Raw genomic sequence first — 22,456 nt, 5'->3', positions numbered from 1 at the left:
CTTCCGTTCGACAATCTCTCCGGGATTGGAACCATCATCTGTTTTTCCGTCGGTAACCTTTGGTCACGCTCGGTTGATTTTTCTCTAGTCGGCACACGCGTTTTCTCCATTACCCGGGTGGCACGGCTGCAGCCAGGTGCTCATGTGGGGCTGCTTCCCAAACAAATAGACAAGTACGGCTTGGCACTTGTGCTGTACGTAACAAGTCACGTGACGTGACACTGCGGCTGTGATTGGTTCAGGCTCTGCGCTACTTAATTTGGATTGGCTGTTCTTTTTTTTTAACAGGACAAGAGAGATGCGGCCTATTGCAATAGTTTAATTTTTCTATCGAGAAAAAGTTATTTCACAATACATATCGTTATTGTTCTATCACCCAGCTCTACAAGGAACATAAGTTACCGTATTTTTCGGACCATATTTTTTACCGTATTTTTCGGTATTAAGGCGCATTAAGCGAAACAAAACAGTCAGATAAGTGACTGATAGTTTGAAATCCGCTTCGTAAGCATGTCACTTAACAGGTGCCATTTTGGGGTATACAATACGCACAATACAGTAATATTATGTTGAAGCACACTACTTATTACTTTGCGAGGCTCCTGACTACAGTGGCCGTAATTGGAACAGGGCGATATGGCCAAAAATATTTATGACGATATATATTTGGAAATTTGCAATAACGATATAACTGACGATTTAATTGATGTGAGACAAAATACAACTCTACAGCTTTACTAGTGCAAAAAAAACAAAAAAACAAGCAGCCGTTTTTTAAATGGCCTGTATTTATATAGCGCTTTTCTAGTCCCTAAGGACCCCAAAGCGCTTTACATATCCAGTCATCCACCCATTCACACACACATTCACACACTGGTGATGGCAAGCTACGTTGTAGCCACAGCCACCCTGGGGCGCACTGACAGAGGCGAGGCTGCCGGACACTGGCGCCACCGGGCCCTCTGACCACCACCAGTAGGCAACGGGTGAAGTGTCTTGCCTAAGGACACAACGACCGAGACTGTCTGAGCCGGGGCTCGAACCGGCAACCTTCCGATTACAAGGCGAACTCCCAACTCTTGAGCCACGATCGCCCCACTATGTGCATTAAAGCCATATAAAAATTTAACAGTGCAAATGCAAATTCATTGCTGAAAGTTTAACAAAAAGGCATTTCCAGTAAAAATGGGCTGAGATATCCTGAGCATAACCATGTATAATATCCACTGAAGTTAAAAAGAGGTGCTTTGCAACATTAAACAGTGTGCCAAATAAAAAAGTGAGCCAAATAAAAAAGTCAAATACATATTTTTCAGCCCATAAGGTGAACGGGATTATAAGACACATTAAGTAAAACAAAGCAGTCAGATCAAGTTAAACTTTATTCAACTCATTCTTCTTGCTTCCTCCACTTCTGTACCATTGATTCATTAATACTGTATTCTATCACAGCTGCTCTATTCCCATGTTGTTGCATTATATTAATGACTAACCTCATATTGTGGATGGATTATCTCAGTTGTTCTCCTGACTGAAGTTTGGTCCAATTACAGCATCATGCCATGCGATTGTATTTGTCTCTAACCATCAGGAACCTTCATGTTAACTTTTATTGAGTGTAAAAGTGTTAGTGCTCATCCTACAGCTTCACTGTATATGTTATGCTAACATGGCTGTGTTGCTAGCGATCACATGATTATATACAACCTAGCCCAACTTCAGTAACCTTACAAAAATCACTGCTGTTTGATTTCCTGTCTTCATTTATGTTGGAAGTGATAGCAGAGCTGTACGTTTGAATTTTTTCAGAAATCTCTGTCAGAACATCCTATATCATGCTTAGGTAACTAGCAAATCCTAGCGAGCTAACTTCCTGCTAACTTCTAACTCCGTTAAATGTAATAAATTCTGTTTTCATGGATGGATCCGTTTCACTCCACAATTTGTTTTCCCCCTTCTTATTCTCTGTTGCCGCCGTGCTTTATCGGCCATGTGCGTATGAAAACAAAGGCACTGTGTATGCGCGTTTTACCCATATTCTATCGCGGTATTTCATTTTCTTATCGTTGCCTAACATTGCACCGGTATTACCGTGAACGGAATAATATGGCCCGGCCCAGCCCTAGCCGTAATGCTCTGACAGTCCATCAATCGGTGCAGCTTCGTAGCTTACCAAAGTCTCACTAAAACATTTTGACAGATTTTTGAGTGCCGTGTACCACATTAAATCGTTTCGTGGTCAGTAAGCACAACCAGAATTCATACAGAAGGCACACATATGAGAGAAAATTAAAGGATTTTAAATGCGCCTTATAGTTTGAAAAATATGGTACTGAAAAATTTCTTGTGCTTAAAGTGCTTCACTGAGCTGAAATTTAAACTTAAAATATCTCATGATATATAAAGTTAAAAGAAAGTCTAAACCTTAAAAATGCCTCAAAGGGTTTGATCTGAAGATCTCAATATCAAATCAAATCAAATCAATTTATTTATATAGCACTATTCACAGGATAAAAACCACAAAGTGCTTCACAGTAATATAAAACAGAAATACATAAAATACATTAATAATCAAACATACAGTACAAATCTAATTAAAAGCCAATCTAAATAAATGAGTCTTAAGCTGCTTTTTAAAAGAATAAATACAATCAAGGCAACGTAATGATGGAGGGAGAGCATTCCACAATCTGGGGGCCACCGCTCTAAAAGATCTATAACCTCTGGTCTTAAATCGAGTTCGTAGGACTACCAACAGCCTTTGATTAGATGATCTCAGACTGCGAGAGGGAGCGTGGGGTTCTAAAAGATCAGAAATGCAGGCAGGGGCATCGCAATTCAAAGTTTTAAAAGTCAGTACCAAGATTTTAAAATGAATTCTAAAATGTACTGGAAGCCAGTGTAATGAACGTAACACTGCTGTGAAGTGCTCTCTTTTTCGTGTCTTAGTTAAAAGCCTTGCAGCAGCATTCTGGACTAACTGGAGACGGTCAAGATTGCTTTTGCTCAAACAAAGAAAAGACTGTTACAATAATCTAAGCGAGATGAAATAAAAGCATGAGTAACCATTTCTAACTCAGATTTAGACAGCAAAGTTCGCAGTTTGGAGATGTTTCTTAGCTGAAAAAGGCAATTCCTAATCCACTGGCGAGAGTGTTGTTCTGGGGCAGGGGTCGGCAACCTGCAGCTCCAGAGCCACATGCGGCTCATTAGTCCTTTATAGTGCGGCTCTGCATGGTTTAGGAAAATAAATTAGAAGTATTTAGCTGAAGTGTATTTTATTTATGTTAGTTCTTTTTTAACTTGTAGTTCTAAATTGGAATATTATTGTGATATTGAAATATAAACATAAAATTTTTATATTTTTTTCATTGCAAAATAAGCGTCACACTCGCGGAAGCCGGTATACCCGCCGAAACGCCGTGCATTTATCGAGACTTTCAACCCCAGGTAGGCCAATTATGGATCTTCGGATCCACATTATGTCAGCAGCTGTTCTCCACCGTGAACTATGTTAAAAACAAACACTGCTCGCGCCTCACAGATGACAGCTTACAGTCTTGCGTAAAGATGAAAGTGACTTTGTACAGCCCCGATTTGCAGACACTGTGCGCAGAGGTTCAGGAGCAGAAGTCCCATTGAAAACATATCACGGCAGACCTGACGATGTTTGCATGAACACGCTTTTTAGCATTTCTTTATTGACCACTTTTCACACACGGTTGCTGTACGCATGCAGCCGGCTGTAGTAGTGATGGGTCGTTCGCGAACGAAATGGCTCTTAGAGCCGGATCTTTGAAGTGAACGACGCGAGCCGGCTCCTTATCGCGAGCCGTCGGTTTTTTCTTTTTTCTTTCTCTCACCCTCTCTCTCGCCCTTTTTTCCGCTTCACTCTGCATGCGAGCCTTGTGCTTTGCGCTGGGGGGAGGGGCGGTAATTACACTCAGTAGCAGAGGAACAGAGCGGGAGGGAGAGAGAGAGAAAGAGAGCCAGGGACAACAACGTCACATTAGAAAGGTATAGTAATCATCCACAACTATTTTCAGTTGCAGATGATAAAGGAGTCAGAAAATTTATTCATGCAGGCCCATATGACAGAGAATATGCATGTTCTTTTTGTTTTTCATTTTTTAATTTATATTTAATTGTGTTGTGGTTTGCAGTGTTTAAATTTGTAAAAGGAAAAAGCTGAAAATTTAAATAGTTGAAATGTGACTAGTTGGTTTTTGTATTATATGATTTATTTATTACATTTTATGTGGAGTGAATAAATAAAAGTATATCTATGGTGACCCCCAGAGACAAAGCACGTAAAAACTCCAAAACACGTAAAACCTCCAAAACACGTAAAAACTCCATAGCACGTACAAACCCCGAAGCATGTACAAACTGTAAAACACGTAAAAACTGTAAAACACGTAAAAACTCCATAGCATGTAAAAACTCCAAAACACGTACGAACTCTGAGGCACGTACAAACCCTGAAGCACATACAAACTCTAAAACACGTAAAAACTCAGTAGCACGTAAAAACTCCAAAACACGTACGAACTCTGAGGCACGTACAAACCCTGAAGCACATACAAACTCTAAAACACGTAAAAACTCAGTAGCACGTAAAGACTCCAAAACACGTACAAAAGAAAACAGAAGTGCTCCAGGATGCTAGGCGTAGTGTTGAGCTTTTGTTATCTAGTGGCTACACAAGCCAGCAAGTACTAACGACCGGATTTGGTGTGTGGTAGTAGCAGGTAAATGAACATTTTTTTATTATTATTTGATTACATATGAGTGTTTGTGTATAAATGCACAAACAACAATTGTGTAATTTAAGTGATCTAAGTAGCTCTATTTTGGAAGTTCAGTTCATGCTAGACATGTGCTTTGGAGTTTGTACGTGTTTTCTCTCTAGGGGCCAACGCATATATTTATATATAAATAAAACCACTTTTTTTTTTACATTAGTAATTTCTTTTGTGCATAATTTTATATTATTGTTAATAATAAATTAATTAAAGCAACAAAACAACCTGAAGAGCCGCTTCGGAGCCGAAAGAGCCGGCTCTTTTTAGTGAGCCGAACCGAAAGAGCCGGTTCTCTAAAAAGAGCCGGAAATCCCATCACTAGGCTGTAGCTTTGCAGCTCACAGCCCGACACACACCAACACAACAGCATAGATGGCACAGACGTTAAGGCGGCGAGGCGTGATTGCGGGTGCCGCTCAGGTGTGTCCGCCTCCACTGCAGCGGCACTGCAGACCAAACAATATATACAGTATTATCTTCATTTTAAATGTCAAAAAGTATTTGCGGCTCCCAGTGTTTTCTTTTGTGTGGAAACCGGGTCCAAATGGCTCTTTGGGTGTTAAAGGTTGTTGACCCCTGTTCTAGGGATATGGCAGAATCAAAGATCACACCAAAGTACCTCGAGCTCAGGTGAACAGATGAGCCAAGAGAACCAAGATGCTGTTTGAGTAGAGATATCTGGTTGTTGGGGGTAATAATGAATGTTTCTGACTTCTCAGAGTTCAACTGTAAGTAGTTGTCACCAAGCCACTGTTCAATGGAAGCTAAACATTTAATTAAAGAGGACAGTTTATGGACTTCCATCGGCTTAAAAGAGCAATAGAGCTGAATATCATCAGCATAGAAGTGATAAGACACCTCAAGGAACTGCCTAATTATAAGTCCTAGAGGTAACATGTACAAAAGAAAAAGAATAGGACCCAGAACTGAACCCTGCGGTACCCCACATGTCAGATCCTTAGAATGTGACATAAACCGATTCGCAAAAACACTAAAAGATCTGTTGGAGAGGTATGACCGAAACCACTCCAAAGCCAGACCGGACACACCGACTATGTCCCGGAGCCTGTTAATCAGGATGGTATGGTCAATGGTGTCAAAGGCAGATGTAAAGTCCAACAAAACCAGGACTGAGGATGCTCCGGAGTCAGCTGACATCATAATGTCATTAGAGACTTTAAGTAATGTGGTTTCTGTTGAGTGACTTTTACGGAAACCTGACTGAAATTTGTCATAAATTTCACGTGTTTCTAAAAAAGTGATAAGTTGATCGGCAACTACTTTTTCCAGAATTTTCGATAATAATGGAAGCTTAGAGATAGGCCTATAATTCTTAAGCTGAGTTGGATCCAAACTGCTCTTTTTTAATATCGGCTCAACAACAGCATGCTTACAGAACCTAGGGACCACACCTGTTAAAAGAGAGGCATTGCATATCTCTACAATAGAGGGGCCAATGACAGAGAGAGCATTTTGGGATTGGGGACCCCCGCTCTAGAGCCCTGTACTGAGCATAATTGTTAATGTTGTTGTCACTGGTGGTCCAGAAGCCTTCCCAGTCTGCGATGTTGAGGCGGTGATGCAGGGCCCTGGCTGATTGGCTGGTCCAATGTTGAAACGACATGCAATAGACTGCTCACTTTTCAGCTGCCAGCAGCAGGGCCGAGTGATCTGATTTTCCGAAGGCCGGCTGGGGGCAGGATTTGTAGGCATGGGCATATGGAGTGTAAAAGTGGTCCAAGATGTTCTCACCACGTGTTGGAAAGTTTACGTGCCTGGGAAAATTCGGCAGAACTTTCTTCATGTTGGCTTTATTAAGGTCGCCAGCCATGATAAAAGCAACTTCCAGGTGTAACGTTTCCTTCTGGTTGATAAAATTAAACCGTTCGTTTAGTGCCGTGTGGTTTGACCATAGGGGGGAATATAAAGAGTGGTATACAAAGGGTCTGCATCTGATCATAAGGTGTTCAAGATCAGAAGAGCACCCAGATGAAACTCTCTCCACATCATTTTCGTAGTCATTTCCTATAGCAATAACATTTGACCGGGAACACAACAGATGTAACAAGGTTGATTAAAACACTCAAAATTCAATGAAAGAGGTACTCATCACTTTTATATGTTCAAGTGCATAGTGTGGAGGATGCCACAGGTCCTTGAGGCAATCAGATGTAAAACACAATATTTATTATTATATTATTTGAGCTACGCCTCCCTTTAGCACATTTAAACTCCTCTACCATGCTACGGATAGGCAATGACAGTATCCCGTCCCTGTAGAGGCCAAGCTCTTTTATTCATATCCACTGTTCAGGTAAAATCATAAAAAATTAAAAGATAAATCAAAAATATTTACGTACGCAAACCCTCACAGTACAGATCCAAGCACAGATGTGGAGGATATGTTTGATCCAACTTCATTTCTTGTTTATTAATACTTTTTTTCATGTTGTTTGCCATCAGGTTACAGCTTAATGTTTTTTTATGAATGTCTTCAAATGACAGTACTGTGCAAAAATCCCAAGCCGTCGTTAAATTACGCTCATGAGAATAACAGTACTGTTGTGTCCAGGCTTTTTGGTGGTAAATAAAAGATTATCTTTGGACATTGTCTGCTTTTTCACCCATTTTCAGTGCAGTTTGTACCTGAACATTTTCAGAGTAATGTGGCACATGACCTGCCCCTTCCTGTAAAGTGGAGTGGTGTTTTTGACCCAGTCCAATTTATTGTCTATGTATACACCAAGGTATTTATAGTCCTCCACAATATCCACATTAAACCCCTGGATTGAAACAGAGGTCCAAGGTGTCCTGGTATTCCTAAAATTCACAATCAATTCCTTGGTCTTGGTCCAAGTTGAGTTGCAGATCATTGTGCTTGTACCACGTGACGAAGGAGTCAATCAAAGCCTGGTACTCTGAGTCATCGCCCCTGCTCATGCATCAAAACCACCCCCGAGTCATCAGAAAACTTGTGAAGGTGACAGGTCTCTGTGCAGTGACTGAAGTCTGTAGTGTAGAGGTGTAGAGGGTGAAGAGGAAGGGGAAGAGAACAGTCCCTTGTGGTGACCCTGTGTTGCTGATTGTCTTGTCAGACACACAATGTGGAAGACGCCCATATATAAAGTCTGAGTAACAAGATTTAGACTAGTAAGGGCTAAGGTGGGCAATAATTAAGAAGTAAAATGTACAGTCTATAGGCTTTCTCCCACAGTCTAGCTGGGATAGTCTCCAGCGACCCTGAAAAGGATAAGCAAATGGACTGATGTTCACATACGTTATATGGTGCTGTAGAAACTGTGCACCCCCCATTCTTTTCCCATATGTTTGCACTGAGTAGAAGATGCTCTGTGTCTCATTGTACACCTTTATAGTAACAATAAAAGCAATCTATGCTATTCTATCCTATTCTATTCCAAAAGGTGTTTATGAGTCTTCCAGCTAGGGTGGCTGTAGCTCAGGTGGTAGAGCAGATCAGCTACTGATTGGAAGGTTGGTGGTTCTATCCTTGGCTTCCCCAGTCTGCATGCCAAATATCCTTGGGCAAGATACTAACCCCAAATTGTCCTCTGATGCGTACATCGGAGTGTGAATGTGTGAATGTTAATTAGTTTGCACTTCGGTTTAAAGTGCTTGTATGAGTGGGTGCAAAAGGGTGAATGAGACATGTTGTATACAGCGCTTTGAGTACTCCCGGAGAGTAGAAAAGCGCTATATGAGAATAACTCTATTTAATCTAATATATTCAAAATTTGTTTCAGCCTTTGGCTGACTTATAAGCTAGAATGCAAGATTGCTGCCACGCCTCTTGCCTGTGCTTCAAGGATTGTGACAGCGGATGTGACTGAGGAGTGTTGATTAATTTAAACTAACATAATTATCCCCTTATAATCAAATGAATAGTTGACTATTAGTAAACAGCTGAGTTAGAGCTAATTAGCAACTGTGTAGTTGAAAATGAAATGGCAGATGACGACATTTGGAAGCCCATCCATCCATTCTCTTCCGCTTATCCTTTTCAGGGTCGCGGGGGATGCTGCCGTATTCACACCTATGGGTGTTTCAAATTAATCTATCCCCATTTGGAAGCCAAGGTTGTTGAGCTGAAGAAGGAACTGATTTGGGCTGAATTTTGGTATTAAGTTGAAAGACATTGTCACGTGTAAATGGGTTACCCCTCCCAGTGATCTTGACCTCAACGCTTGAGGTTGAGGTGTGTAAAGCATCAGGTTTTTCATGTACCTCAGATACAATATAAAGGTTCAAATACTTTTAACTCAGAAGCTTAATGATAACTGATGCTCTGCAGAGCAAATAAACTGACAGCTAAACACAAAACTGAACAGTTGATTCTTTGTGATCAGTTGAACTAATGAATGTTCGCAACTATAGACAGTCGCCTAAATCACAGTATTTGCGAAGACATAATTGACTGGATCGTTAATCTGTGCTTGAACCAATTCTCCATGGTTCCTCCACAGACTGGACCAGGACAGCTCAAAGGTTCCCAGTGGTCAGTCTACACAGCAGCATCAAACACACCTGGACTCCATATTTATGGTCTGTACATGTACAACAACTACTTTTATATCTGTTCTGTTCACAGCCAACTTCATCATGCTCTTTGTAGACCAGTGGATTGTCAGTGTGTGCAACATGGATCTGATGTTTGGCTCCATGATTTGAATCTGATTGATCATTCTGGTATTTTTGTTTTAGCTGCTACAGGACAACATTATCACTTTTGTGAAGAATGAGCTGAAGACGATCCAGAACTCCTTGAACCAAGTACCCCCAGAGTACCAAAAGAGTCAGAGGGAGAATGAGCAGCTTTCATGCGGTACGGATAAAGAGCAGTGGAGGAGCAGCAGAGAGGCATTTATGAAGATCACACTTAATTTCCTAAAGAGAATGAAGCAGGAGGAGTTGGCAGATCATCTACAGAGCAGTAAGAAGATTTCAATGAAGGTTTAAGATGCTTGATGACTGGAATATTTACGAAAGTCTTAACAGATTAACCAACATGTATTCAAATACTTATTTTGTGGGGAGAAATTTACATGTGTATTTGATAAATTGTTTTGAGATAATTACTCCATTGTTTCTTTAGGAAGTCTAATTGGAGTTTTTCAGCATCATCACAAGACTGTCTTAAAGAGGAAGTTCCAGCATGTGTTTGAGGGCATCGCTAAAGCAGGAAACCCAACCCTTCTGAATCAGATCTACACAGAGCTCTACATCACAGAGGGAGGGAATGCACAGGTTAATGATGAACATGAGGTCAGACAGATTGAAACAGCATCCAGGAAACCAGACAGACCAGAAACAACAATCAGACAAGAAGACATCTTTAAAGCCTCACCTGGAAGAGATGAACCAATCAGAGTTGTTCTGACAAAGGGAGTGGCTGGCATTGGGAAAACAGTCTTAACACAGAAATACACCCTGGACTGGGCTGAAGACAAAGCCAACCAGGACATCCAGTTCATATTTCCATTCACTTTCAGAGAGCTGAATGTGCTGAAAGAGGAAAAGTTCAGCTTGGTGGAACTTGTTCATCACTTCTTTACTGAAATCAAAGAAGCAGGAATCTGCAGGTTTGAAGACTTCCAGGTTGTGTTCATCTTTGATGGTCTGGATGAGTGTCGACTTCCTCTGGACTTCCACAAAACTACAATCCTGAGTGACCCTAGAAAGTCCACCTCAGTTGATGTGCTGCTCATAAACCTCATCAGGGGGTACCTGCTTCCCTCTGCTCGCCTCTGGATAACCACACGACCTGCAGCAGCCAGTCAGATCCCTCCTGACTGTGTTGACATGATGACCGAGGTTAGAGGGTTCACTGACCCACAGAAGGAGGAGTACTTCAGGAAGAGATTCAGAGATGAAGAGCAGGCCAGCAGGGTCGTCTCCCATATCAAAACATCACGAAGCCTCCACATCATGTGCCACATCCCAGTCTTCTGCTGGATCACTGCTACAGTTCTGGAGGATGTGCTGAAAACCAGAGAGGGAGGACAGCTGCCCAAGACCCTGACTGAGATGTACATCTACTTCCTGGTGGTTCAGGCCAAAGTGAAGAAGGCCAAGTATGATGGAGGAGCTGAGACAGATCAACACTGGAGTCCAGAGAGCAGGAAGATGATTGAGTCTCTGGGAAAACTGGCTTTTGACCAGTTGCAGAAGGGAAACCTGATCTTCTATGAATCAGACCTGACCGAGTGTGGCATTGATATCAGAGCAGCCTCAGTGTACTCAGGAGTGTTCACACAGATCTTTAAAGAGGAGAGAGGACTGTACCAGGACAAGGTGTTCTGCTTCATCCATCTGAGTGTTCAGGAGTTTCTGGCTGCTCTTCATGTCCATTTGACCTTCATCAACTCTGGACTCAATTTGCTCGAAGAACAACAAACAATCTACTGGTGGTCCAAACTATTTAGAAAACAAGACTCAAGGAGAGAAGAAGAAACCACAGAGAAACGCTTCTACCATAGTGCTGTGGACATGGCCTTACAGAGTCCAAATGGACACCTGGACTTGTTCCTCCGCTTCCTCCTGGGTCTTTCACTCCAGACCATTGAAACTCTCCTGCAAGGCCTGATGACACAGACAGGAGTTAGCTCACAGACCAATCAGGAAACAGTCCAGTACATTAAGGAGAAGCTCAGTGAGAATCTGTCTGCAGAGAAAAGCATCAATCTGCTCCACTGTCTGAATGAACTGAATGATCGTTCTCTAGTGAAGAAGATACAACAGTCCCTGAGTTCAGGAAGTCTCTCCACAGATAAATTCTCTCCTGCTCAGTGGTCAGCTCTGGTCTTCATCTTACTGTCATCAGAAAAAGATCTGGATGTGTTTGACCTGAAGAAATTCTCTGCTTCAGAGAAGGCTCTATTGCGGCTGCTGCCAGTGGTCAAAGCCTCCAACAAAGCTCTGTGTGTAAATATGTGATCAGTCTTTTACTTATGACATGAACAGTGTAATGTGTGATGCCCCCTTAAAAACTTAAACATAATTAATCGATCATAATTAAACGATCATCAACAATAAATTAAAATTTTTTGGGTGTCACCCTTTATGAAATTCATATCCAGAATCACCCTGTAATTAAGAAAACTATTTTTACAGCACCTTCCAAAGGTGAAAAAACAGTGTTTTATAATAGAAAGTTAATAAATGATGAAGTGATTGAACCATAGGTGATAATCATCAACTCCTCAATAATAAATATAAATAAAATGAAATCAATTGAAAAATAAAACTGTTACATATTTCATTCATATCAAAAGCACATAAGATGTTCCACTGTTCTCTCTTTAGTTCTTCCTCATTCCTCCTCTTATCTTATTGCTCTGCTTCAGTGCACTGCTCAATTGAAGAGGAGTTCATTTCTATATGTTATAATCAGCCTCACCTGTGCTTTTCCCCCAGGATCTGGCAGATTCAATCATATTCTTCATGTTTCTTCTGGTTTCTTGTGGCCAGGAAACCTGTGAGTGAGGGCTAGTTAAACACCAGGACTGCAAAAGTAATTTGATCTCAATAAGGTCAAGATATGATATTGAGATTCTGGAAGACTGAGCCAGTAAAATATTTATGGAAATGATTACTGTAAAAGCAGCAATAGCGATTAGTCCTTACATCAGAGTCTTCCACAAAAAGATGAGATAAAGTCACATGTCTCATTCTTCACAGTGTAAATGTCAATGTCGACTGTGCACAAGCTGTGAGCCTTGCCAAATTGTGACAGAATGCAAAGACAAATAAGGTCCTTACTTGTCTTTGCATTCTGTCACAATTTGGCAAGGCTCACAGCTTGTGCACAGTCAAACGCAAATTGCATGACAAAAATAAAAAAAAAATGAAAAAAAAAAGAAGTATATCTGGCCAGAGGTATGGCTTACAGCTTTCCCTCTCATTGCTGAATACTAACAGAGTTGCTTACCACCTGGTCACAGAATAAAGAGTAATTCCTTTTTTTGTTTAGCATTATTTATTATTTAGCATGTATTTATTTATTTGAGCAAGTTCCAGGTCTTTGATATTTTTCCCTTTTTCCCCTAGTTTTTCCTCTTAAGTTAACCGTAAATAGTATCGCACACTGTTGTTTGTCTTCCTTGCAAAGGTTCAATATATAAAGTGATTTCAACTGATCACAAACTGTTTCTGATCAATGAAATCAATTAAATTCTTTTGAATTGTTTTTGGAATTGTTTTTTTGTTTGTTTGTTTTTTTAGTCTGAGTGTCCCTAAGCTCTCAGAAAGAAGTTGTGAAGCTCTGTCTTCAGTTCTGAGCTCCCAGTCCTCTAGTCTGAGAGAGCTGGACCTGAGTATCAACACCTTGCAGGAATCAGCAGTGACACTTCTGTCTGCTACAGTGAGGAGTCCACAGTGTACCCTGAAAATACTCAGGTCAGATAAAGTAATATTCTGTTTTTTTATGAATTAACACAAGAAAATAATTAAAATTCTAAGCAAATAATGGTCAGCATTTAGTATTGGTTTTTTTTACTAAATATACGAGAGAGAGGGAGAGAGAGATCTCTTTATTCTCAAGTTACGGTAATCTGCCACATTTCTAATCTCTTTAGCATAAGACGAAAAGAACTTTAAAAAAATCTTGTTTTCTCCCAGACTAAGTCTCTGTAACTTGTCACTGAGAGGTTATGAAGCTCTGTCCTCAGTTCTCAGCGCCCAGTACTCTAGTCTGCGAGAGCTGGACCTGAGTAACAATGACCTGAAGGATTCAGCAGTGAAGCTTCTTTCTGCAGGCCTGAGGAGTCCACATTGTAAACTAAATACTCTGAGGTGAGATCAAGTAATATTATTTTTTTCATCAAATTGGCAGAATTGATCAATATGAATGTAAATATATTGTAAAAAAAAACAATTAAAATGAAGGAACGTCTTTTAATCAGAGTGTAGCATCAAGTCAGTTAAACATCTGCAATATTTTTTATCATCATTTAAGTAGCAGAAATGGTTACTGATCAATAGTGATCAATGTCAGCTTCTTTGGTTTTAATGCACTGCACTGCCCTCACTGCCTGGCACAAGGAGTCCTGTGGCCTTTCCTACTTTAGTGCATGCTGGTGTGAAAGTGCAAAATCAACCATAACTAGCCCACCCAACTCATTGAGTTTCCAGTATCACCCACTCAATTAAGGTTCTGCTTCACTGAAAAATAACCCAAACATGTTGAGGGTCTCAGATGAAACTTTGCAATTCCCTGGCACCTGATTGTAGATCTGCTCAACTACTACAAGAATCCTTCGCCCAACTCGAGTTTTCTAGGATCATGTACTCAGTTACGGTGCCACTTCACTCGAAAAAGACCCAGCTTATCAAGTGTGTACAATAACCCTAGCGCTAAATTAGCGTAATTTTCCAGCATTGTATCGTAGATTCGCGCAATCCCCAGCACTGGACTGTAAGTCGGCGCACCCTTTGAGGCCTGTCCACCCCTTGTGGTCTCTTTGGAAACGCTCCCCCAAATCAAAACAGCTCACTGTTGCAAATTCTTAACAGATTCTCTTCTTTTTTTTTTCGGATTTTGGCTCATCAGTATTCTCCCATGTGTGTGTCACTCGAGCGCGTCCCATACTTCCCCCTTTGTTTAAACCAGTTGGACTGAGGTGAGCTTTTCTCAGGATAGACAGACCCATGATCCGGCAAAGTTAACTTGAAGAATCCCATTTGCTGACATCAAATTGTTATGGAAATTTCCAATAACCTGCAAACACTCTATGAGCATCTTGAAGTGGTTTAATAACATGCTGCAGCATGGTGAGAGCACCCTGGTCAAACGTTTCTAATAATGGCCGCCGCCCTCATGTCTTATATACACACACAAAAAACAAAGACATTCCACAACACATCTCGTGGGTCTATAACTTCAGCTCATCCTTCAAACCTTCGCTACGTAGAGAGAATTACGCTTATGCTTTTGAACTTAGCTGTCACCTCCCTTCATCCCCCAGAGACAAGCAGGACGGCACCACGCTATCTATCTATCAAACACGTGGCGCCTTGATGTCTGGCCAACTCACGATGGCCCAAGTATGAAAGTGTGATTAGCACAAAGCCTACTTGTGAAGCTATTCTATATGTATATACCTAAGTGACAAAAAGTGACATAATTATCACAAAAATGTTCAGTAAATAAAATACAGAAATTTATATCACAGCCATTTTGGTGTTTTCTTTCTTTCTTTCTTTCTGTCTTTTTTTTCTTTTTTGGACAAGTGTATTTTAGCCAGTAGGGGTCAATCTCTCTCATATGTTGTATATTTGTAAGTAATGAAGGACTTTTTTTTTTTTTTTTTTTTTTTTAAGGATTGAATATTGCTAAATCTAAAAGCTCTTCAGTACACCCACCCTGCATTTCAACAGCAGTGTTTGTTCAATATTTATCTTTCATTTTTCAGACTGAGTCACTGTCAGTTTTCAGAGAGCGGCTATGAAGCTCTGTTCTCAGCTCTCAGCTCCCTGCCCTCTAGTCTGAGAGAGCTGGACCTGAGTAACTCTGATCTGCAGGATTCAGGAGTCAAGTTTCTATCTATTGGATTGAAGAATACACACTGTAAAATTGAAACTCTCAGGTCAGGTTTTAAAATTTTCTACTAAAGATCCTCATTAAACAGTAACTTGATAAAATTGTCTTAATTTAAATAATCAGTGTATGAGATCATTTTTGATATTTGTTCACTTTTTCTTTTTGATTGGCAATATAATTGCACTTATCTTACACGTCCGGTGCCTCTCGTGTATGACAGCCTGTTACGGCAGCTCTGCTTATTTCGGAATTCTGTATTATTTTCTCCTTTTTATTCTTATAACTTATTAAGTAGTAGCATTTTATTCTGTTATCATTCATTACTGTTCTGTGCTGGGCTGGAGATTTTTCTGTTTTGTTTTGTTTTTTTCCCTCCCACACTTTTTTTCACTTGTATTTGGAGACCAGGAGCGTGGTTAATGGTTACAGTAGGGATCAGCTGTTAGCACTGCGCCCTGCAGTGGAGCTATTGGCGGACAAAACTAACATCCCCAGTGAGCTGAGGAGGAAAAGACGGGGATGTTGTGCCAGGAGGGAGCATCGTTGCCTGAGAACGAGATGATACAGGTCATCTCTCCCTTCAGTAATCATGGGAAATTTGAGATTTCTCCTTAAAAACGACGGATAAGATAACAGCGTTAAACCGGTCACAGAATGAGTACTGGCAGTGTAGCATCATAATGCTAATGGAATCCTGGCTAACACCGCTAACTCCGGACATTAGGTTCGTACTGCCCGGATCACAGCTACTGTGGGTGGACAGGACGAGAGAGAGCGGTAAGAGGTAACGTGTTTGTGAACAACAGATTGTGTAACCCTGGGCAAATAACTGGGAAAGAACAGCTCTGGAACACAGACTTTGAGCTGTTAGTCATTAGCATGCATCTGTACTACTAATTCTCACGTTATCAGATTAACAGTAAATGTCCCCCCCCCCCCCCCCCCTCAGCCAACGCAGATGCAGCCTGTGACTTTCTCCACTCTGTGGTCTCCAGACTGCAGACGGAATCTCAGAGCCCTTTTTTTTAATATCAGGGGACTATAATCACACATCAATGGACTCCACACTGAAAACCTTCACCCAGTATGTGACATGACCAACCTCTCTCTCTCCTGCTGAACTGGACTCCGGTCCGGATGGGCCTGGGCCCCCTTTCCCTGGTGGGTTGCAGAGTATGGGGGTGCCTACTGGGGTCAGCGGGGGAGCTGGCCCCAGGGAGGGGCCACTTGCCCCTCCCTTCCTTCCCTCCAGGTATGGATGAGATCCAGGCTCCAGACATCCAGAGGCCCTCAGAGCAAAAGAGACCAAGGAAGACCAATGGAGGGGCAACCCTGCCACTATCCCGGAAAGAGCTGAGGAGAGCCCCAGATGAGGGGTCACTCAGCAGCCATGGAGCAGAAGCCAGGGGGGCCCGTGAGCTCTGCCGGCAGCCAGCTGTGCCTGAGTGACTGAACCCCAGGGCGAGAAGCCAAGGGCACCCCACCCCCGAAGGGGCCCGAGCGAGCCCCAGGCTCCAGGCCCCGACAAGCAGCCACCAGGAGTGAGCCAGTGCGTACCTGGATGCCCATCCTCGGACACAAAGAACCATCAATGCAGCGATGTCTGAGGGCGTCTGCCACTGGCAGGGGAAGTGGTGGGGGAAGATAGGGCTCCATACCATGGAGGGCCTGATATGTCCCTAGAGAGGTGGCGCCTGATACCCAGCCTGACATACAGACACAATTTTTTTTCTCACTTTGGCTCTTGGTGAAAGCGGTCACACTTTTTCTCCTCTCCTCTCCCCCTTATCTTCCCTGCTTAGCCTCTTGTGTCCTGGGGTCACAAGAGGCTGCAAAAGCAAGGAGAGAGGGCTGGCAGAAAGTTGCTGACAAATTAAACTCGTAAGTGATCCATGATATTACATTATATCATGTGATATTATATTATACCACATTATATTATATTACATCATATTCTCTTTCACATTAGAGCCACAACAGGACCCACTAGAACATGGGTACAAGTAAAAGTGAAATATAAGAATATTCTACATAATGGTAATATTTATCACTTATATTGCTTTTAGTCTCTTGAAAAGAGACCCTGGAATAATCTGTTTGTTTGTTTATAACAGCAACCAAGAAAAGGGCAGAGCAAATAAAGACAGGTGGTGGTCCTGCATCCCTCGTCACACCCCTTTTTGTACTGTGCCACTTATTGACATTGTGGGGTTTTTTGTGTGTAGTTTGACATAACACTCCATCACTTTTACCTGTTCCCATGCAAGGGGGTGACTGAAGCATGCACAGTAAGTTGGGAAATATATATATATATCTATAGAGAGAGAGAGGAAGAAAGAAAGAAAATAATACCCTCACGGGAGAATCGATATCTCTCTACGAGCACACCGTCGCGCTGAGCTAAAGGATCCTGTCTATCCCGCAATATCCGCTGAATTCTGTAAACTCTCCTTATCAATCTTGCACCTTCCGCAATGGGTTGCTCGCATACAAACGGACAGGATATGGCTGCGACAGACTTCCCAAATCCACCTTCGCTTTTATAGCCGTGGTCTCTCATCTTGATTGCACATAGTAAGTTACTATTACTACTCTAAAATATGAATTACATCCGACATAATCTACTACATGACATAGAATGATTAATAGTACATGGCCCCACAAGGGAACGGTTCTGGCTCCGTTCCTATTCACCATCTACACTGCAGACTTCTCCCACAACTCCACCCAGTGCTTCCTGCAGAAGTTCTCTGATGACTCTGCTATAGTCGGCCTCATCATTAATGGGGACGACAAGGAGTACAGAGGACTGACTCAGGACTTTGTGGACTGGTGCCAGCTGAACTACCTCCAGATCAATGCCAGTAAAACCAAGGAGCTGGTGGTAGACTTCTGCAGGCACAAACATCCTCCACTGCAACCACTGAACATCCAAGGTATGGACATTGAGACTGTGGACAGCTACAGGTACCTTGGTGTTCATCTGAACAACAAACTGGACTGGACTCATAACTCAGACAGGAAAGGGCAGAGCAGGCTGTACCTGCTGCGGAGACTCAGGTCGTTTGGAGTGGAGGGCCCACTCCTGAAGACCTTCTATGACTCTGTGGTGGCCTCAGCCATCTTTTATGGTGTGGTCTGCTGGGGCGGCAGCATCTCTGCTGGGGACAGGAAGAGACTGAACAGGCAGATCCGCAGGGCCAGCTCTGTTCTAGGATGCCCTCTGGACCCAGTGGAGGCGGTGAGTGACAGGAGAATGGTGGCTAAGCTGTCATCCCTGTTGGACAACATCTCCCACCCCATGCATGAGACTGTGACAGCACTGAGCAGCTCCTTCAGTGGGAGACTGCGGCACCCATGGTGTGGGACGGAGAGATTTCGCAGGTCTTTCCTCCCCACTGCTGTCAGACTCCACAACAAAGACTTTAACACTAGAAGTCCCAGAGAAGAGCCATTTGGCTTTTCTACCTTTAAAACCCGCCGTCGAGCGAAATGGCTGGTAGGCTTTTAGCTAATATCCTTAATCACCTGTGAACAGCTGCTTTTGTTATGTAAATAAGGTGGGGCCATGCTGAACCACTTGGAGTGGTTAGTTTCCTGAGCCACAAGGAAACTTGTGTTTCAGTTTGCCTTCCTAGGGAGAAATCAAAACACATGGGTGTATTTCCATTGTTGCTGAGATTTATTGATAAAAACAGTACAAAAAAACCAAAACAAAAAAACAACCATTTGTACACATATTTACAACTAGCAATAAAATGTGAGTGAGTACATTTCAATCACTCACAATCCTGGCACTGCCATGGTATCTGTAGTCTGCATGTACCACATGTGTATCTGTAGCAGTGAACACATCGCACAGTGGCATGATTGTTCTTGCATTTGTGTTTGACCTGACACGTGGCTCTTTTCCCAGGGCTAGGTGTGGAGGGTTGTGTCTGAAGCAACTGTTCTTTTCTTGCCTTCTTCCCAGCCATATGAGAGTTAGCCAACTCTTTTGCAAGCTCCACCAGGAAGTCCACCCGTCTTTCCTGCGTCCCGGTGCATGCTTGATACAGCACATGTGCATTCAGTGCTGCCATGTCAATCATGTTATAGAACACGGCAACTGGCCAGCGCCGTGTTCCTCTGCGGACCGTGTACTCCCGCACCATCTGGTCCATCACATCCACGCCACACTTTGTGGTGTTGTAAAGGGTGACAGTGTTTGGCTTCCTTTTGGTGGTGTTATCAGTCTGAACCACGCTGTGCATGCTGCTAAGAATATAGAGTGTCTTCTTCCGTTTGGCCGCATACGCCGTCAGCGTGGCAGCAGAGGTTGAAAACACCTAAGAAATAAGATAAATTGATATTTCCATAGCACTTTTACACACAATGAAACACATAAACATAGAAGCACAAAAGACCCGCAGCCTACCTGAGTGGTGAATTCATTGCGATCTGTGTATCTAGCGGATTGAGGAATTTCCCGGCGAATCTTGTTGACTGTGCCGAGGATGGTGGTTTTCTGTCTAAGAAGTTTGTGCGCAAGTGAAAGCGATGTGAAGAAATTGTCCGTGGTAACATTTCTGCCCTTGTCTAGGAATGGTTCCATCAGCCTCATCACTACATTTTCAGACAGTCTCTCCCCACTGGGACGATTGGGGTCCTTGCCAAGATATGGGAGGACATTGCAAATGTACTTGGATTTTAGGTCGCAGGCCACCCAAAACTTGATCCCAAACTTGTCAGGTTTACTTGCAATATACTGCAGGAAACAGCACCGAGTCTTTGATGGGAAGAGCTGTTCATCAACGGTGATATGTAGACCAGGGTTGTAGCACGTGATGCAGTTGGTGACAAATGATCCCCACACACTGGAAATTGCAGCGAACTTATCAGTCTTTGCTCGATCACTGCGGGTGGACCTGTCATCAAAGCGTAGGTGTTGCATGATGTCTTGGAAGCGGTTACGCGGCATAGTTCCAATGATCTGTGGGTTTCCCAGGTTTGCTGACCAGCAGTCACGTAGTGATGGAACCCTAGCAACCCCCCGCAAGATGACAATTGAAATAAATGCCATTAGTTCAGGGAGGTCCATGAACCAATGAACATCCTCCGTTTGCTGTGCATGTTGAATAGTCCATTCTTGAATGCTATGAAGCATGTCAAGAGTGATGAAACACAGGAAGCTCTGAAGGCGGCTCAAGATACTTTTCCTGGCCTTAGCTGTTGGCTCTCCATCAGAAGCGTACGCCTCTATTGGGGTGAAAGGGAGACAGGTCCCCACCTGTTCTTCACGCCACACTGTGCCATCTTTCGCTGTCTCAGTCCCCAAACAAGCTCTCTTTTTAGGTTGAGAAGCAGTCTCCTCATCTGCAGTGTGAACAAATTCAAATTGTGAGCAATGGGAAGGTCAAATGAAATTGCAAATGCATGCATAGATACTAATTATAATTCCAGTATCTCCTCCTCTGTATCGGAATAATGTCTGAAATATCTTACTTACTACATCCACTTACTTGTTTGAAATGAAATAGGAAATAATATGAAATGAAACCTAACCTGAAGAGCTAGTAACCCTAACTCTAGTTGTATCTTTTTATTTAGGAAGATGTTTCATTTCATATCATTTCCTATTTCATTTCAAACAAGTAAGTGGATGTAGTAAGTAAGATATTTCAGACATTATTCCGATACAGAGGAGGAGATACTGGAATTATAATTAGTATCTATGCATGCATTTGCAATTTCATTTGACCTTCCCATTGCTCACAATTTGAATTTGTTCACACTGCAGATGAGGAGACTGCTTCTCAACCTAAAAAGAGAGCTTGTTTGGGGACTGAGACAGCGAAAGATGGCACAGTGTGGCGTGAAGAACAGGTGGGGACCTGTCTCCCTTTCACCCCAATAGAAGCATACGCTGCAGATGGAGAGCCAACGGCTAAGGCCAGGAAAAGTATCTTGAGTCGCCTTCAGAGCTTCCTGTGTTTCATCACTCTTGACATGCTTCATAGCATTCAAGAATGGACTATTCAACATGCACAGCAAACGGAGGATGTTCATTGGTTCATGGACCTCCCTGAACTAATGGCATTTATTTCAATTGTCATCTTGCGGGGGGTTGCTAGGGTTCCATCACTACGTGACTGCTGGTCAGCAAACCTGGGAAACCCACAGATCATTGGAACTATGCCGCGTAACCGCTTCCAAGACATCATGCAACACCTACGCTTTGATGACAGGTCCACCCGCAGTGATCGAGCAAAGACTGATAAGTTCGCTGCAATTTCCAGTGTGTGGGGATCATTTGTCACCAACTGCATCACGTGCTACAACCCTGGTCTACATATCACCGTTGATGAACAGCTCTTCCCATCAAAGACTCGGTGCTGTTTCCTGCAGTATATTGCAAGTAAACCTGACAAGTTTGGGATCAAGTTTTGGGTGGCCTGCGACCTAAAATCCAAGTACATTTGCAATGTCCTCCCATATCTTGGCAAGGACCCCAATCGTCCCAGTGGGGAGAGACTGTCTGAAAATGTAGTGATGAGGCTGATGGAACCATTCCTAGACAAGGGCAGAAATGTTACCACGGACAATTTCTTCACATCGCTTTCACTTGCGCACAAACTTCTTAGACGGAAAACCACCATCCTCGGCACAGTCAACAAGATTCGCCGGGAAATTCCTCAATCCGCTAGATACACAGATCGCAATGAATTCACCACTCAGGTAGGCTGCGGGTCTTTTGTGCTTCTATGTTTATGTGTTTCATTGTGTGTAAAAGTGCTATGGAAATAACAATTTATCTTATTTCTTAGGTGTTTTCAACCTCTGCTGCCACGCTGACGGCGTATCCAAACGGAAGAAGACAGTCTATATTCTTAGCAGCATGCACAGCGTGGTTCAGACTGATAACACCACCAAAAGGAAGCCAAACACTGTCACCCTTTACAACACCACAAAGTGTGGCGTGGATGTGATGGACCAGATGGTGCGGGAGTACACGGTCCGCAGAGGAACACGGCGCTGGCCAGTTGCCGTGTTCTATAACATGATTGACATGGCAGCACTGAATGCACATGTGCTGTATCAAGCATGCACCGGGACG

General features: G+C 42.7%; 1 protein-coding gene across 1 annotated transcript in view; it reads left to right on the top strand.

The window, feature by feature from the left end:
- The first annotated feature begins 9,716 nt into the window (after positions 1 to 9,716).
- Positions 9,717 to 22,456, top strand: part of LOC134624294 (NLR family CARD domain-containing protein 3-like) — a 37,034-nt gene continuing 24,294 nt past the window's right edge. The window contains exons 1-4 of the mRNA XM_063469263.1: positions 9,717 to 9,750; positions 9,916 to 11,740; positions 13,044 to 13,217; positions 13,440 to 13,613. Coding sequence (XP_063325333.1) covers positions 9,717 to 9,750; positions 9,916 to 11,740; positions 13,044 to 13,217; positions 13,440 to 13,613 — 2,207 coding nt within the window. The remainder of the gene's footprint in view (positions 9,751 to 9,915; positions 11,741 to 13,043; positions 13,218 to 13,439; positions 13,614 to 22,456) is intronic.

The sequence above is a fragment of the Pelmatolapia mariae genome, linkage group LG3_W (genome assembly GCF_036321145.2).
Source record: "Pelmatolapia mariae isolate MD_Pm_ZW linkage group LG3_W, Pm_UMD_F_2, whole genome shotgun sequence".
Lineage (NCBI taxonomy): Eukaryota > Metazoa > Chordata > Actinopteri > Cichliformes > Cichlidae > Pelmatolapia > Pelmatolapia mariae.
This window is presented reverse-complemented; position numbering and strand designations above follow the sequence as displayed.